Raw genomic sequence first — 16,629 nt, 5'->3', positions numbered from 1 at the left:
CGGTTAGGACATCTACTTTGTGCATGACACAAGTAATTTTTCCAACAATTGTTTACAGACAGATATTTCACTTATAATTCACTGTATCACAATTCCAGTGGGTCAGAAGTTTAAATACACTAAGTTGACTGTGCCTTTAAACAGCTAGGAAAATTCCAAAAAATGTCATGGCTTTAGAAGCTTCTGATAAGCTAATTGACATCATTTGAGTCAATTGGAGGTGTACCTGTGGATGTATTTCAAGGCTTCCCTTCAAACTCAGTGCCGTTTTGCTTGACATCATGGGAAAATTAAAGGAAATCAGCCAAGACATCAGAAAAAAAATTGTAGACCTCCACAAGTCTGGTTCATCCTTGGGAGCAATTTCCAAATGCCTGAAGGTACCACGTTCATCTGTACAAACAATAGTATGCAAGTATAAACACCATGGGACCACGCAGCTGTCATACCGCTCAGGAAGGAGATGTGTTCTGTCTCCTAGAGATGAACGTACCTTGGTGCGAAAAGTGCAAATCAATCCCAGAACAACACCAAAGGACATTGTGAAGATGCTGGAGGAAACAGGTACAAAAGTATCTATAGTCACAGTAAAACGAGTCCTATATCGACAACCTGAAAGGCCACTCAGCAAGGAAGAAGGCACTGCTCCAAAGCAGTGCCTCCAAAGCAAAACGTATTGTGGGAAGATTGTGGAAGGCTACCTGAAACGTTTGACCCAAGTTAAACAAGTTAAAGGCAATGCTACCAAATACTAATTGAGTGTATCTAAACTTCTGATCCACTGGGAATGTGATGAAATAAATAAAAGCTGAAATAAATCATTCTCTCTACTATTATTCTGACATTTCACATTCTTAAAATAAAGTGGTGATCCTAACTGACTTAAGACAGGGATTTTTTTACTGGGATTAAATGTCAGGAATTGTGAAAAACTGAGTTTAAATGTATTTGACTAAGGTGTATGTAAACTTCCGACTTCAACTGTAAGTGTTACAGACTGTTGGTTAACCAGCAGCAGGCCTGTCATTCCCGTAGAGAAGAGAAGCGCATGTCCTTATGGCAGACTGCTCTTGCATTATTTAACACGGCTACATTTTTACACCACCATAGAGCCCAGAGCTCCGAACTCACTGAAGCACACTGTGCCACACATAAATACAGCACAAAGGAAACGGACATAAAGAGCCTCTCTTCGTAGCTGCCTAGCCAGCAATTTATGTGAATGTAGACATTCTTTATGAACATGGTAATGTCATGTGAGTGTATATGTGAGTGTAATTACTGTAGGGTACCATATATGCTTGATGCTTCTATACACACTATTTTCTCTTCTCTCTTGGCAGGAACTAACGAACCATGTATGTGATAAAGTATGTAGAATGAACTCATTGTGCATAACAGATATTGGAGTAAATCAAGGCAGATTGAACTGTCCAATTTATTCTCTATCACTTTTTCACAAGCACATGCACACACATGCAAGTGCATGCACAAATATGCACGCACACACACAAATTACAGAGGGGATTTCCTAGACTCTAGGGAATCCCCACTCTGTAATGTGTGTGTGTGCGTGCGTGTGTGTGTGTGTGTTTGTGAAAAAGTCAGAGAGAATAAATTGGACAGCTAGAGGTCATGGACACGCTCATGGTTTGTGTCATTCTAAAAAAATTAAAATGGGCTAAATAATATTAGAAATATAGTTCATTTAATGTTCCAAGTGTAATTTGATTCCTGCAACAGTGGGGTTATATTCATCAGACAACAACAAGAAACTAAGACTATTGCATACTGTACAGACAGTGTTGTATTTGGCCTACTATTTCAAACTCTACAAACACTCAAATACATGTACACTGACAAGCTGAGACAAGAGTACTGTACCTGCGAAAGCCACCTGTCAGAGCCAGTATAGCATCGGGTGCGATCCAGTGAACTGTCTCTTCGATGATGCATCCAAGAGCTTTGGCCTCGGCTTTACTGACAGCCTTGGAGATGTCACTGTAATACAGGAAACCTGAAGGGAAAATGTCAAAATCGGTCTGTCTGAAGTGGGCAATAGCTGCAGTAGAATTGTGGAGGATGTACAGTATAGTAATTTACTTGTAATTTTGGAAATATTCAAACATTTTCAAAAATGGATTTTCATAACATGTCAAATATATAATAAAATAACAATAAATATGAACTAGAATCACAAAGCTGTTAAATATTCTCCTGAGTATAACCTATCAACTTAGTGAATGCTTTTGCTGTTTAATATGAAGATTTCAACATGGAATATATTTGATGTTTTACACGTGATGATGTAAAGCTACATGAAACTTATCATGCTGCATGACATACTCATGTGCAATTTAAATGTTTCATACATGGGGAATGCATTTAACACTGCACACCTAAGTGCTAAAGCTTTCTAAGCCCTAAAAAAACAATTAAGAGTGAGAATATAACCTAATTGATGTTCAAGGACTACAGGTATCACTCTAAATTCATGTGACAATAAAATGTGTCACGCCCTGACTTTAGTTATATTTGTTTTCTTTATTATTTGGTTAGGTCAGGGTGTGACAAGGGTGGTTTGTTTAGTTTTCGTATTGTCTAGGGGTTTTTGTCTTGTCTAGGTTTTTTTTGTTTATCTATGGGGATTTTGTATTGTCTAGGGGAATGTAGGTTTATGGTGGCCTGAATTGGTTCCCAATCAGAGACAGCTGTTTCTCTTTGTCTCTGATTGGGGAGCCTATTTAGGTTGCCATTTTCCATGTTGGTCTTGTGGGTAGTTGTCCATGTTTAGTTGCCTGGATGCACTGCGTTGGTGGCAAGTGCCATTTGGATATTTATTGTTTTGTTGGCGACATCGTTAAATAAAGAAGTATGTACGCTCAAAACGCTGCGCCTTGGTCCACTCCTTTAAACGGTCGTTACAATATGCTATTTTCTCTCACCTGACTTGCCCTCCACTTCTGTACTCGCCTCGCCTTTCCGCTATACCTTTCTCCTCCACTCTTCCGAGTTGACAATCATGGATGTTTCAAAATATATACTGTGTATATAACATATAGTGTATGTTTCAGAATAATATAAGAACGTTGTACTCTTGCTAAGAAAAAAAGGTTCACGATCTGGGTTACTCTTTCACAAAAAACTACTCAAAAGCGACAGAGAATGCTAAAACTCTCTAACTTCAGCTTAGTTTACTGGAAATTTCACCCGCTTCCAAAAAACGTATCTGAGTGGAAATTGAATTGAATAAAACATTATTATCCATTATAGAACAGATAATAAAATAGTGGTTTATGAAGACTTCGCCAAGCCAATGATAAAATAACAAAGGTACCCTAACACTTCAATTAATAGCCTGGGTGTTTATTTGCTTAAATCACTGAACACTATTAGAGGCAGGCTTCTATTTGAGCCAGGGATCTATTTACATAATGCACGCAGCTTTTTCTCATTTGCATAGTTAATTGTTTAATTCCAGCATTCACTTCCAGTATTTTAATCAATTTCTTCATTTCCTGCGCTAATGTGTTATTATTTACACACTGTGCCACGTTTCTTTTGTCTTAGTACCAATGTTCCCTAAAAAGAAATGCCACTAAGCACATTCCCAAGCCTACTGAGCGCAAACTTGAACGTTATGAGAATTCTGTGCAACTTCAAGTGTGAACTGTGAACACAGGCTGAACTCGCTTTAAGTTGCAGTTTCAGACAGTGGTCAAGTACGCTACTGTGGCTATTTGATCAGAGTGGCCATTTGACCAGAGTGGTCTACCATCAAAAACAATGGAGAAAATGCATCCCATAACATTTTAACATTCTATCATTCAGCCTACAGTAGCAGCCAACGTGTGGTGTTCAATGTAGGCCTACATCCCATGACACTTTTGAAAAGAACATGCAGGGCTCGACATTATCCTGTTTATTCACTTGTTCTTCAGACAAGGAGGTGACTGAAAATGTTGTTGTGTTGTTTGATGCAAGAAAGCACTTTACAAAATAAAATGCATTATTATTCCCATACCATTATTACAGAGGATCAGACAATGTATGCTACAGTACCCTCTGCCTACTCGCTACCTAGCTCCCCATGAGGTCTCAGCTTCACCCTGTGAAGTGCTAATTGTCCCCGGGTCTACTGCTGTGTTAAAGAACCTACTCTAGGACATTACATTAACAGAATTAGGGACTGTTTTAGGATCCAGGATCCTCTCTGTTCATATAATCGTATTCATTATGACCTAAAAGGCAAAACTGATCCTAGATCAACACTCCTACTCTGTGACTTTTTGTGAATACAATCCCAGGGATAGAGATACCAGCAGAGTTCGTTATAATAATACTTTCTGTAGTTTGGTCAATATGAAAAGTAGGATCATTGAGTGCAGCTGGATATGTATGTTGTGATATCAAAAGAAAGAGAAGAGGTTGTGTGCCACTCCTGTTTATACCAGCTCTCTGCATCCTGTTCAACTGGATGTTGGGCTCGGTCAAAATCTCCTTGAATGAGCGCAGCCCTCTGCGGTACCACTTCTCAGCTGTTTTGGGTCCAACCCCGAACACACTGGTGAACAGCTGGCAGGGAAGGACAGATGTACTCAAGAGAACATATTATCAGATTGGACCTCTTTGGGAGGCGGAATTACTGGTACTTGTGCTATTTAAATACTTTCTGGCAGCATTTTTATGGTGTATACAATGATCATTTGGTGGAAATGTACAGGAAATAAAAGCTATGGTATTTCTATGACTTCAAAAGAATTTCAAAATAAGTTCCTTTTGAGCAACTTACCTTAAGTGCTTGATATCGTTCATCACCCCGTATCTCTTCAACTTTGAAAGAGCGGCCAAATGTAAGGATCTCCTGTGGAAAATCAAGTAGACTACATTAATATATTGATTTTACCTGCCAAACTGCTGGTAAGTTCTAAGTAATTTCTCTAAAAACAGTTATATAGCTTGAGTAATTGCTTTTCATTTTAGAACAGATTATACTTAAATCAAGTACCCCTTTGATGCTCATGTCCATTCCTATTCTATAAATTATATCTTTGGTATGGTTAAGTATCGGATTAATTCCACAATAGCTGTAATGAAAAGCTCAGGGTGTTATTTTACACAGCTCCAAATGTTTGTTTTGAACAGGCTTTGTTGCCGAGCCTAATAGTGTTCTCCTCTCTGGGGAGCACAACTCATTTGCTGGTCACATTTTAAGTGTCTCCATATTACATTTATCAAAGGGTGTAGGAAAGGGATCATCAACTAGATTCATCCGATTCGGGATGCTTTTTTCTTGAGCGCATGTTCAGGGGGCCAGAACATAATTACAAATGATTACAGAAAAGCAAATTTACCGCAATAAGATAGAAAACAGATAGTTGAATATTTGACTGAAACATCATTATTTTAAACCTGGCTTACATTTGCAAATGATCACATACTGTATATCTCTCTATTATGCGTGGGAATACTTTGGAACAGATTTCCAAAATTAAAATCACTTTATGTCCAACATTTAAAAAGAATGATAAAAAAAGTATCATTATTTTTTGCTCAGAAAATGTGGGGGCGCCAAACAAAATCATCCCGCAGTCCACCTGTTAGGGGACCCTGGTGTAGGATTAACACTCCAAACAACATCACAATTATCTAATAGAACCATAATTGGTCATCTCAGAGGACACAACTCGTGGTGAAGCGTTTACAAGTTTGAGGTTAATATTGTAACAATGAACAGCAGCTAAGACCTGAAAGTAGAATATACTTTTCTGCCTAAAGTTCACTGCTCAATGCTGGTAATCAACCCTCAAGCCAAGGCCAACCCTCCTCAAACTCAGGGATATTGCTCTGACACATGTTCTCATTGGGGGGCACACACACACACACACATTGTTCAGCACTACCACTGCCTCAGTGCTCACTACTAGCTACTACTAAGTTGGTTTTTAGCTTTTTCCTCTCTGATGTTCACTCAACAATACTCGACTCAGTGGTTGCTTACTGGGTTCACGCTTTTAGTTTCACTTTGTTTTGTATCATGTCACTGGTTTAGTTTTTTTGATTGTGTTCTGTAAAGAGCCACTATGAGAAGTAGGATAGGTAATGACGGACTCTCAGCGGAACACCTATATCAGGCAAAATGACAGTATGAGTGGGAATCTCAAGACAGTTTCCTTTTACTTAACATAAAGAATCCTCATCCTTTTGGATAAAGACTGTGTCTGAGCTTTGAGAGATTAGCTGTCAGTGCTCTCTCTCTTCTTTCTCACCATGCATTTCGTATTGAGACGTTGCCTGAATTTCAGACCTGCATGGATTTGCCCATAGATCTCACCCAGCTGTGGCTTAGCATTCAATTCAAATAGGCATTCTCTGACACTCTACAGCCTGCAATGATTTCTGCCCTGAAGATGTTTGTGAACGTGTGTTTAGGGAGGGTGGGGTGGATTGACCCGATGTGACAGGACAGTCTTCTCAAAAGTGTGTGTGTGTGTGTGTGTGTGTGTGTGTGTGTGTGTGTGTGTGTGTGTGTGTGTGTGTGTGTGTGTGTGTGTGTGTGTGTGTGTGTGTGTGTGTGTGTGTGTGTGTGTGTGTGTGTGTGTGTGTGTGTGTGTGTGTGTGTGTGTGTGTGTGTGTGTGTGTGTGTGTGTGTGTGTGTGTGTGTGCATTTATGCGACTGCGTGTGTGACTGCACATATGTTACATGGACTGCAGCTGAAGTCTGAAATGTGTATGTATGTGAATGCACAAGTGTATATGGGTGATTCTACAGAAGTGGTGAAAATTGCAGTCCCACCATAATTTTTTTAAATTTATTTACATCATGATACTGTATGTTCTAATTCAATTCAAGGCAATAACAAACATACTATAAAATTAATATAGTATAAAGTCATTGTTTATACATCTATTTCTATTTTACCTTTATTTAACTAGGCAAGTCAGTTAAGAACAAATTCTTATTTTCAATGACGGCCTAGGAACAGTGGGCTAACTGCCTTGTTCAGGGGCAGACCACAGATTTTTACCTTGTCATCTCAGGGATTCAATCTTGCAAACTTTCAGTTACTAGTCCAACACTCTAACCACTAGGCTACTTGCTGGGGGGTGGCTATCCCAAACCTGACTCCTAAACTACATGTTTGAAAAGAAAGCTATACATTTTTTAACATAACTAACACTATTATTTTAATAGAACATATTGAGTGGTTTTATTATTACATTGATATATACTGATCTAATTAGTAGTTTTGTTTATTTATAAACATCTTTCTGAGGGAACCTCCGGTCGGGCAATTGAAGAAGACGCATTTAAGAGAGGCTCCCAATTAAACTTTTCATATTAACATTTAACATGCCAAATCTAGTTTTCCAATTGATATATTGTTTGGTTATTTCCTTCAAAGCACTTTTTGTTGTGCCATGGTCAAAACCCCCCTGAAGAGAACTGCTATGAACAACGCATCCACGAAGGCCAAACACGAAGGTGTTTGAGCACTGAAAATGGCTGCCACAGCCAGCCCTGCTGCTGCAGAGACATTGTCTATGACCACATCTGTAGCTGAGCTAGCTAAAGAGCAAAGTAGCCTAAAAGAGGATATGGCTGTTCACATCAGCACCTTGCTGGCACCTCTCCAAACTTCCATTGATGCCTTTTGAGAAACAGTCAACACTTTTGGGCAATGTCTCACTACAATGGAAGGTTCCACCACCGACAACACTGAGCGGATTGTCGAACTGGAGAAGGTTGTTACCTGTCTGAAAACAGACAACACAGTTCTGCTATCAAAGGTAGATTCGTTAGAAGTGATATCCAATGATGTCTTTGACAAGCCGCCAGACCTCGTGTCATGCCCTGTTTCACCTGTCCTTGTGCTTGTCTCCACCCCCTCAAGGTGTCGCCCATCTTCCCCACTTATCCTCTGGGTATTTATACCTGTGTTTTCTGTCTGTCTGTGCCAGTTTGTCTTGTTTGTTCAAGTCAACCAGTGTGTTGTCTCAGCTCCTGTTTTTCGCCAGTCTCTCTTTTTCTCGTCCTCCGGGTTTTTGACCCTTGCCTGTCCTGACCCTGTACCCGCCCGCCTGACCACTCTGCCTGTCCCTGACCCTGAGCCTGCCTGCCATCCTGTACCTTTGCTCCACTTCTGGATATCGACCCCTGCCTGCCTTGGCCTGCACCTGTTGTTACAATAAACATTGTTACGTCACACAGTCTGCACTTGGGTCTTACCTTGATTCCTGATACCTTGACCAAGTGCACAGATCCCCCCACCCCCAAATCCAACCCAATGGAGCGGCCTAGGGGATCATTGCTCGCCTTTATCCCTACTAAGACAAGGAATGTGCCATGCGCTGGGCGAGAGAGCATCAACAAAAATTCAGTGGGCAAGATATACCTTTCTACCTGGACAGGAGTGCCAAACTCGTGAAGGTCATCAAAGCCTGTCTCTACAAAAAGGGGATCAAGTTTCAGCTCTATCTTCAGGTCTTTTATGAGGGAGAGACCCTTACCTTTGACAGACTGGACGAAGCTAAAGCAATCTATGCCCGGCGCTTGGAGTAAAGTTGATCGAGGAATGCTAACAGCATGGCTGGCCAACCATGGCAGACGGATTAGCTAACGTTACTTTGCTAGCATTTACTGTCTGGCTAGCCACTCACTGACTGTCTCCTAGCTGGCTAGCTAGCTAGCGTGACACTGACATTTGCATTGAAGCAATGTTATTATTTCATTCCAGGAGCACCCAAGGACATGTTCTTTTCTTTAGCTTTATGTAACTGGCTAGATGAGATTTCAGACATCAACAGTAACTGATACGTCACATTCTCACTTGCTGGCTAACTGGCTAACTACCGAGATGTGGCTAGCTAGCTGGTTTTGGACATTGGAAATTTGACTGGCTTGCTAGCATGGCTAGATGGATGACTAGCTGCACACAATAACCAGAATACTTAATCATTAAAATGACTATTTGAATAAGGCTGGGGACTTATACCACTTCATCATTTCAAGCTGCTAGCTGGCTTCATTATTGTTGGATATTTGGGCAACTAACTAGTTAGCTACACCTGGAATCAAATGACTGATTTCCTGTGTCCATGTAAGTAACTTAGCTGGCGTTAGCAACATAATGTTTTCTGTATGAGCTTGAGCTCTCTAAAGATGACTTAATCCTATAATCTCAGGGTAGACTTTGCGGTGATTTCATAAGCTTTCATGTTTTTGAATGTTTAATTCAGTGGGTGTTTAGATACAGTATGTATTGTAGCTAAAATGTATTCAAATGTTATTTGTCACATGCTTTGTAAACTAACAGTGAAACGCTTACTTATGGGTCCTTCCCAACAACAACTTGGCTATATGTAGCCTTTATTTAACTAGATAAGTCAGTTAAGAACAAATTCTTATTTACAATGACGGCCTACCCCTGCCAAACCCGGACGACACTGGGCCAATTGTGCGCCGCCCTATGGGACTCAAATCAAATCAAAGTATATTTGTCACGTGCGCCGAATACAACAACCTTACAGTGAAATGCTTACTTACATTCTCTAATCATGGCCAGTTGTGATACAGCCTGGACTCAAACCAGGGTGTCTGTAGTGACACCTCTAGCATTGAGATGCAGTGCCTTAGCCCGCTGCGCCACTCGGGAGCAGCGGGATACCTGTACCGAGTCGATGTGTAGGGGTATGAGGTAATTGACGTAGATATGTACATATAGGTGTACATATAGATAAAGTGACTAAGCAACAGGATAATAAATATTATCACCATTTATGATGAGTCAAAAGAGTTGCAAAAAAGGATCAATGCAGATAGTCCGGGTAGCTATTTGGCTTGGGGGTAGAAGCTGTTCAGAGTCCTGTTGGTTCCAGACTAGGTGCATCGGTACCGCTTACCAAAAGTCTATGACTTGGGTGGCTGGAGTCTTTGACAATTTTTAGCGCCTTCCTCTGACAATGCCTCGTATAGAGGTCCTGGATGGCAGGGAGCTTGGCCCAAGTGATGTACTGGGCCGTACGCAGTACCCTCTGTAGCGCCATGCGGTCAGATGCCAAGTATTTGCCATACCAAGCGGTGATGCAGCCGGTTAAGATGCTCTCAATGGTGCAGCTGTAGAACCTTTTGAGGATCTGAGGACCCGTGCCAAATCTTTGCAGCCTCCTGATGGGAAAGAGGTGTTGTCGTGCTTTCTTCACAACTGTGTTGGTGTGTGTGGACCATGTTAATTCCTTAGTAGGGGGTGTAACGGTTCACCAAACCCACAGTTCAGTACATATTGCAGTTTTGGGTACACTGTTCGGTTCAGTTTCGGTACAGCAGGAAATTGAAATTCCAATAGTTACTGTAGTAAATGTTGGTTTATTAAAGAAAATACAAAGTGTTGGTATTCCTAATTCCGTAAATGATCATGAGTCATATAATGACTTTTTGAGAGCACAATCAGGAATACCAACACTTTGTATTTTCCTAAATGAAACCACACAATTACTCATCAACGACAACATTAAATTGAAGTGCAATATGCGTGTGAAATCAATATGAAAACATGGCTCAGATATTGTATAGGCCTATGCTGTAATGTTTTCTTACAAAAAGAAAAATATACGCACTTGTGTGACTCTCATAAAAGGGGTGTGTATGTAACACATACTTCTCATTTCCCACTCTGGAGTAATGTGATGGGCTGTCACTGTTAAGTAGCTCTCTGTAGCCCTGGTGGGCCATCCATCTGTAGTAAGCGCAACACAGGGTGCATTGGCCAATTCATTGACAACTTTAGCTTTAGTTTGCTTATATAGAGCGGATACTAACCTGTTTGCTGAAATGGGTGTAAGGGAGAAGTTCGTAACGTCCCTCGAGCACTTTCACGAGGTGCTGAAACCCCCTATTCTTCTCAAACACTGATAATGGGCGCATATCCACGGCTATAAACATACCTATTGCTCTTGTAATTTATTTGGCCCATTCAGAATCAGCTGCGAAGGGCTGCTTGAATGCAGAGGGGAGACAAAGTTGTGTTTCTGCGTTTTTTTGCGTTTCTGTCTTGCTCCGGTAGTAGGAATACTGGGGTGATGTCTGAGTAAATGTGTCAACATGTTTGAGGTTGAGCAGTGGTAACATGTTCTCTCTGTCCATCACGGTTGTAATCTACTGGGAAACCAAAATGTTCCCAAACTGGAGATTAAACTATGATGGAGAATCCTCCTGGTTTATCGACCCCATCACTGGTAAACAACTAGTTTCCGGCTGCTCCTCACAAAAAGACAGTTAGAAATGCAGCAATTAATATATACTTTTTGATTACAACGTGCACATAGGCTCTAGTTGTTTTCAGTGGTGCAAAGTACTTAAGTAAAAATACTTTAAAGTACTACTTAAGTCGTTTTTTGGGTATCTGTATTTTACTTTACTATATATATTTTTGGCAACTTTTACTTTTACTTCACTACATTCCTAAAGAAAATAATGTACTTTTTACTCAATACATTTTCCCTGACACTCAAAAGTACTCATTACATTTTGACAGGAAAATGGTCCAATTCATATACTTATCAAGAGAACATCCATGGTAATCCCTACTGCTTCTGATCTGGCAGATTCATTATACACAGATGCTTCGTTTGTAAATTATGTCTGAGTGTTGGAGTGTACCCCTGGCTATCAGTCAATAAACAATTAAAAAAATGGTTCTGTCTGGTTTGCTTAATATAAGGAATTTGAATTGATTTATACTTTTACTGATGTGGACTGCAATAGCGATTGTGTTATCTGTGGATCTGTTGGGGTGGTATGTGAAATGGAGTGGGTCCAGGGTGTCTGGGATGATGGTATTGATGTGAACTATGACTTTCAAAGCATTTCATGGCTAAAGATGTGAGTGCAACTGGGCGATAGTCATTTTGACAGGTTACATAGGCGTTCTTGGGCACAGGGACTATGGCGGTCTGCTTGAAACATGTAGGTATTATAAACTGAGTCAGGGAGAGGTTGGAAATGTCAGTGAAGACACTTCTCAGCTGGTAAGCGCATGCTCTGAGTGCACGTCCTGGTAAACCGTCTGAATGTTAACCTGTTGAAAGTTCTTACTCACATCGGCTACGGAGAGTGAGCCGGCGTAGGAGGACTCGATCTTAGTCCTGTATTGACACTTTGCCGTGGCTTGTAGGTGGTTGTAGCGGGATTTCTTATAAGCATCTGGATTTGTGTCCCGCTCCTTGAAAGTGGCAGCTCTAGCCTTTTGCTCAGTGCAGATGTTTCCTGTAATCCATGGCTTCTGGTTGGGATATGTACGCACGGTCACTGTGGGAACAACTTGTTAATGAAGCCGGTGACAGATGTGGTAAACTACTCAATGTTATCGGATGAATCCCATAACATATTCCAGTCTGTGTTAGCGAAACAGTTCTTAAGGCTGGGACAATATCAGTATCGCAATCCTCATTAGTATCGTGTCAAGGAAACAAAACACAAGGCGGATTTAACTTCTTTAGGAAAACAGCCCTAATGTTGGAAGCAGCCCTAATGTCGTTTTTTTCCCCTAGTTGTACCGTAGAAGAAAAAAAATCACGACAGCTGTGATGGAAACAGGATGTTTCCGTACAATTTTATAAATGTCGACAGTTCGTTCGTCTGTAAAAATTATTTTAGAAATGGCGATGGAAGCATCTTTATGTGCAAATAATGATATAACAACCATCATATCGAAGTAACGTGATGACATAGTGTGTTGTCCCCCCACTACGACTCAGGAAAGCATGTAGTTATATTAGGCTACAGATGAAATAAGTTATGATGAACTTCACAGGGTGGTGAAAGTGCACAATGATCTTGATGCTCCTTTCCAATAAATATTGAGGATCTTATTCTGGTGACATGAAGATCGATGCTTGACTGCCTTTTGACAACAACAGAAATATTCTCGCTCTTATCCATAATAATGCCATCATGTAGACTAGTCTACCCGCACAGCCTACCTGCACTGTATTTGCGAGCTGTTGGCTAGAGCGTACGTGCCAAGACCAGAGTAGCCACATTTGCTATTTAACGCAATAGTTTTTGTGACAAAATCAGTAGAGTTGAAAATGCAACGGAAACACATTGAAAGACATCGATTTTTATTTGGTACATGAAAACTTAAGCGGAAAAACTTGTATCTGTGCCATCATGGCATCTGTGACAGCATGTGCAACACCATTGAAGCTATCTCCATTTTAAAGTGGCATGCGCCATGCTCTACCAACTGAGCTACAGAGGACCAACATGTGGGTAGTGGACAAGTGCACACTTCAGGAAAAAGTGTCAAGTATTGAGATGCATAGCCAGTGGGGAGACTCCAATCTTCCAAGAGCCCAAACATTGACATCTATTTGGCCAAAACACAATGTGCTATACTATACTGTAATTTACTGTACTGAACTGTACTGAACTTGAGTTTCTTACAAATGAAGAAAGGGCCCATGGACTATTGATCTGGTGGTCTGGATCTTGAGACCACTCGAGACCACATTCATTTGGTCTTGAACTTATTACGGTCTCAACTCACTGAGTCTGGATCTTGGGACCAATGGCCTGGTATAAATCTTTGTCTTGGCTCCTGGATATTACCTTAGTCTTTGGTTTACAAACCATAGGCAACCCAATTTGAAAAAGACAATACTCGCTGATCACTCCCAACCCATTGGAATCCCCACCCAGTTGACTACTTTTAAATGGTGGAAGCCCTCAATGGCAATGTCTATACTAAAACAAGTTAGATCCATCCAGAGTCCTCCATATATCTCTATGATTGACACTTGAGACTGAAACGTCTGTTATTTTTCCAAAATAAATATAAGATAATTTGACATAATTAATTAGATGCATAAGTAATTCAATCAATCAGAAAGGTTCAGATTCATACAATCAAGACGGAACACTTTACAGAGAACAATATAGATTATATTTCTCTAGATTAAGTCTTAAAGTTTAGAAAATCCATTTAAACAATAATGTTACTATTTAGTTAATGTGGTATGCAGTGGAGATGATATTACCTCCATGACAGCCTTGGTGTGTTCCCCCAGGCAGGGGAGGCCCTGGATGGCCTCCAGACAGTGCACTGCTGACGGCAGACTCTTCAGGACTGAGGCTGCTTGACGGAATGCCAGGCATGGACCCTTACTTTCATTGAACTCAGAACTTTCAGCCAGTTCCTCCATCACATCCTACAGAGAAGAGGGGAGGATGAGAGAGAGAGAGAGAGAGAGAGAGAGAGAGAGAGAGAGAGAGAGAGAGAGAGAGAGAGAGAGAGAGAGAGAGAGAGAGAGAGAGAGAGAGAGAGAGAGAGAGAGAGAGAGAGAGAGAGAGAGAGAGAGAGAGAGAGAGAGAGAGAGAGAGAGAGAGAGAGAGAGAGAGAGAGAGAGAGAGAGAGAGAGAGAGAGAGAGAGAGAGAGAGAGAGAGAGAGAGAGAGAGAGAGAGAGAGAGAGAGAGAGAGAGAGAGAGAGAGAGAGAGAGAGAGAGAGAGAGAGAGAGAGAGAGAGAGAGAGATTTGACAGAGAGAGAGATCGGAGAGATTGCATACACTTATGTTGGAGTCATTAAAACTCATTTTTCAACCACTCCACACATTTCTTGTTAACAAACTATATTTTCGGCAAGTCGGTTAGGACATCTACTTTGAGATGAAACAAGGAAACCCAAAAGAATTGTGATATGAGGTCAGAGAAATAGAGGGATATGTCAGGTGTGCACTCAAACATCAAATGCACTGACCCGTGGTGACAGTCAGACAGGGATCGGAGTACACAGTTCCCCTCTCCTTCACTCTGCTTCTTTACCCCCATCCATCTGTCTTCCCGCCATGGTAGGCCCAGGCGCACAGGCCTTCTACTGGATGACCGCACAGTGACATGTTGGTCGGTGTGCGCCAAAGAGGAACCTGTCATTTTCCTCTTGTTGACAAAAGGCTCCCCAGGGGCCTGCAGTGCTCTCTCCTCTCTGAAGCAACATGGTGGTTCAAACGAAAGTAAAGAACAACTGGCAGGAGTTTTCCCTTTTGTTATTTTCAGAAGAAGGATTTGGCCGGGGGGGAGGGGGCGGGTTTATGCATGAGCTGTCCCAGAGGACACCATGTTCCAGGAAAGAGAAGCTTCATTACTCGATACCCATTGCTCTGCATTGATATACAGAACAGACTCATGGTAAATGTAGGTATGTACAGTCAGGTCCATAATTATTGGCACCCTTGATAAAGATGAGCAAAAAATACTATATAAGATAACTAATACAAATACTGAGCTATATTGCATGCAAAAAAAAAGGGAAATTATATTATTTTATACTAATCTAATTGCTCAGAGAAAGATATTTTGCTTAACAAGCAATAAAAAAAATGAGAGATCAAAATTCTTGGCCCCCTACCCTTGCGAGGATAACAACACTGTGACTTTTTTGAAAACGTTTGATGAGATTGGAGAGCACACTGAAAGGGATCTTAAACATTCCCCCATAAATAATCTTTCCAGCTCCTTGATATCCTTTGTCTGCGCTTATGACTGCCCTCTTCAAATCAGACCACAGGTTTTCAATGGGGTTCAAGTCCGGAGACTGTGGCAGAGGCAGCCAGATTTTTGGCCGCAAGGGGATCTTCCATCAAGACAATAACCCCAAGCACATATCCAAATCTACAAAGAAATGGTTAATTGACCACAAAATCAATATACATGACCATCTCCCAATGTCTGTTGGAAAGCAGACTGAACTCTAGAATTTTGCCTGTGCTTAGCTCGAATCCGTTTATTTTTATACAAAAAAACTCCCTAGTCCTTGCCAATGACAAGCATACCCATAACATGATGCAGCTACCACCATGCTTGAACATATGAAGAGTAGTACACGGTGATGTGGTGTTGGATTTGCCCCAGGACATCAAGTATCAGGTATCAAGGTAAGACCCAGATGCAGACATGTCGAATTGACTATGGTTTAATATTCCAACAGGGGCAGGCAATAGACAGGTCAAGGCAGGCATGGGTCAGTAAACCAGAGGTGAGGCAAAGGTACAGATCAACAGGCAGGCTCAGGGTCAGGGGCCGACAGAGTGGACAGGCAGGCGGGCTCAGAGTCAGGACAGGCAAGGGTCAAAACCAGGAGGGCGAGAAGAAGAGAGACTGGGAAAAGCAGGAGCTGAGAACAAAAACGCTGGTTGACTTGACAAACATGACGAACTGGCTACAGACAAACAGAACAGAGATATAAATACACAGGGGATACTGGGGAAGAAGGGTGACACCTGGAGGGGGGTGGAGACAATCACAAGGACAGGTGAAACAGATCAGGTTGTGACAGTTCATTTCTTTGCCACATTTTTTGCAGTTTAACTTTAGTGTCTTACTGCAAACAAGATTCATGTTTTGGAATATTTTGATTCTGAACAAGCTTCCTTCTTTTCACTCTATCATTTATGTTAGTTTTGTGGAGTAACTACAATGTTGTTGATCCACCTCAGTTTCTCCTATCACAGCCATTAAACTCTGTAACTGTTTTAAAGTCACCATTGGCCTCATAATGAAATCCCTGAACGGTTTCCTTCCTCTCCGGCAACCGAGTTAGGAAGGACGCCTGTATCGTTGCAGTGACTGGG

The 16,629-nt window shown here is 41.2% G+C and overlaps 1 protein-coding gene across 1 annotated transcript in view; it reads right to left on the bottom strand.

Annotated features, from left to right (window-relative positions):
* Positions 1 to 16,629, bottom strand: part of LOC139570700 (DNA nucleotidylexotransferase) — a 153,299-nt gene that overhangs the window by 97,581 nt on the left and 39,089 nt on the right. Inside the window, exons 4-7 of the mRNA XM_071392823.1 lie at positions 14,041 to 14,211; positions 4,793 to 4,864; positions 4,452 to 4,575; positions 1,885 to 2,017 (exon numbers count right to left, since the gene is read on the bottom strand). Of these exons, the coding sequence (XP_071248924.1) occupies positions 1,885 to 2,017; positions 4,452 to 4,575; positions 4,793 to 4,864; positions 14,041 to 14,211 (500 nt within the window). The remainder of the gene's footprint in view (positions 1 to 1,884; positions 2,018 to 4,451; positions 4,576 to 4,792; positions 4,865 to 14,040; positions 14,212 to 16,629) is intronic.

The sequence above is a fragment of the Salvelinus alpinus genome, chromosome 3 (genome assembly GCF_045679555.1).
Source record: "Salvelinus alpinus chromosome 3, SLU_Salpinus.1, whole genome shotgun sequence".
NCBI lineage: Eukaryota > Metazoa > Chordata > Actinopteri > Salmoniformes > Salmonidae > Salvelinus > Salvelinus alpinus.
This window is presented reverse-complemented; position numbering and strand designations above follow the sequence as displayed.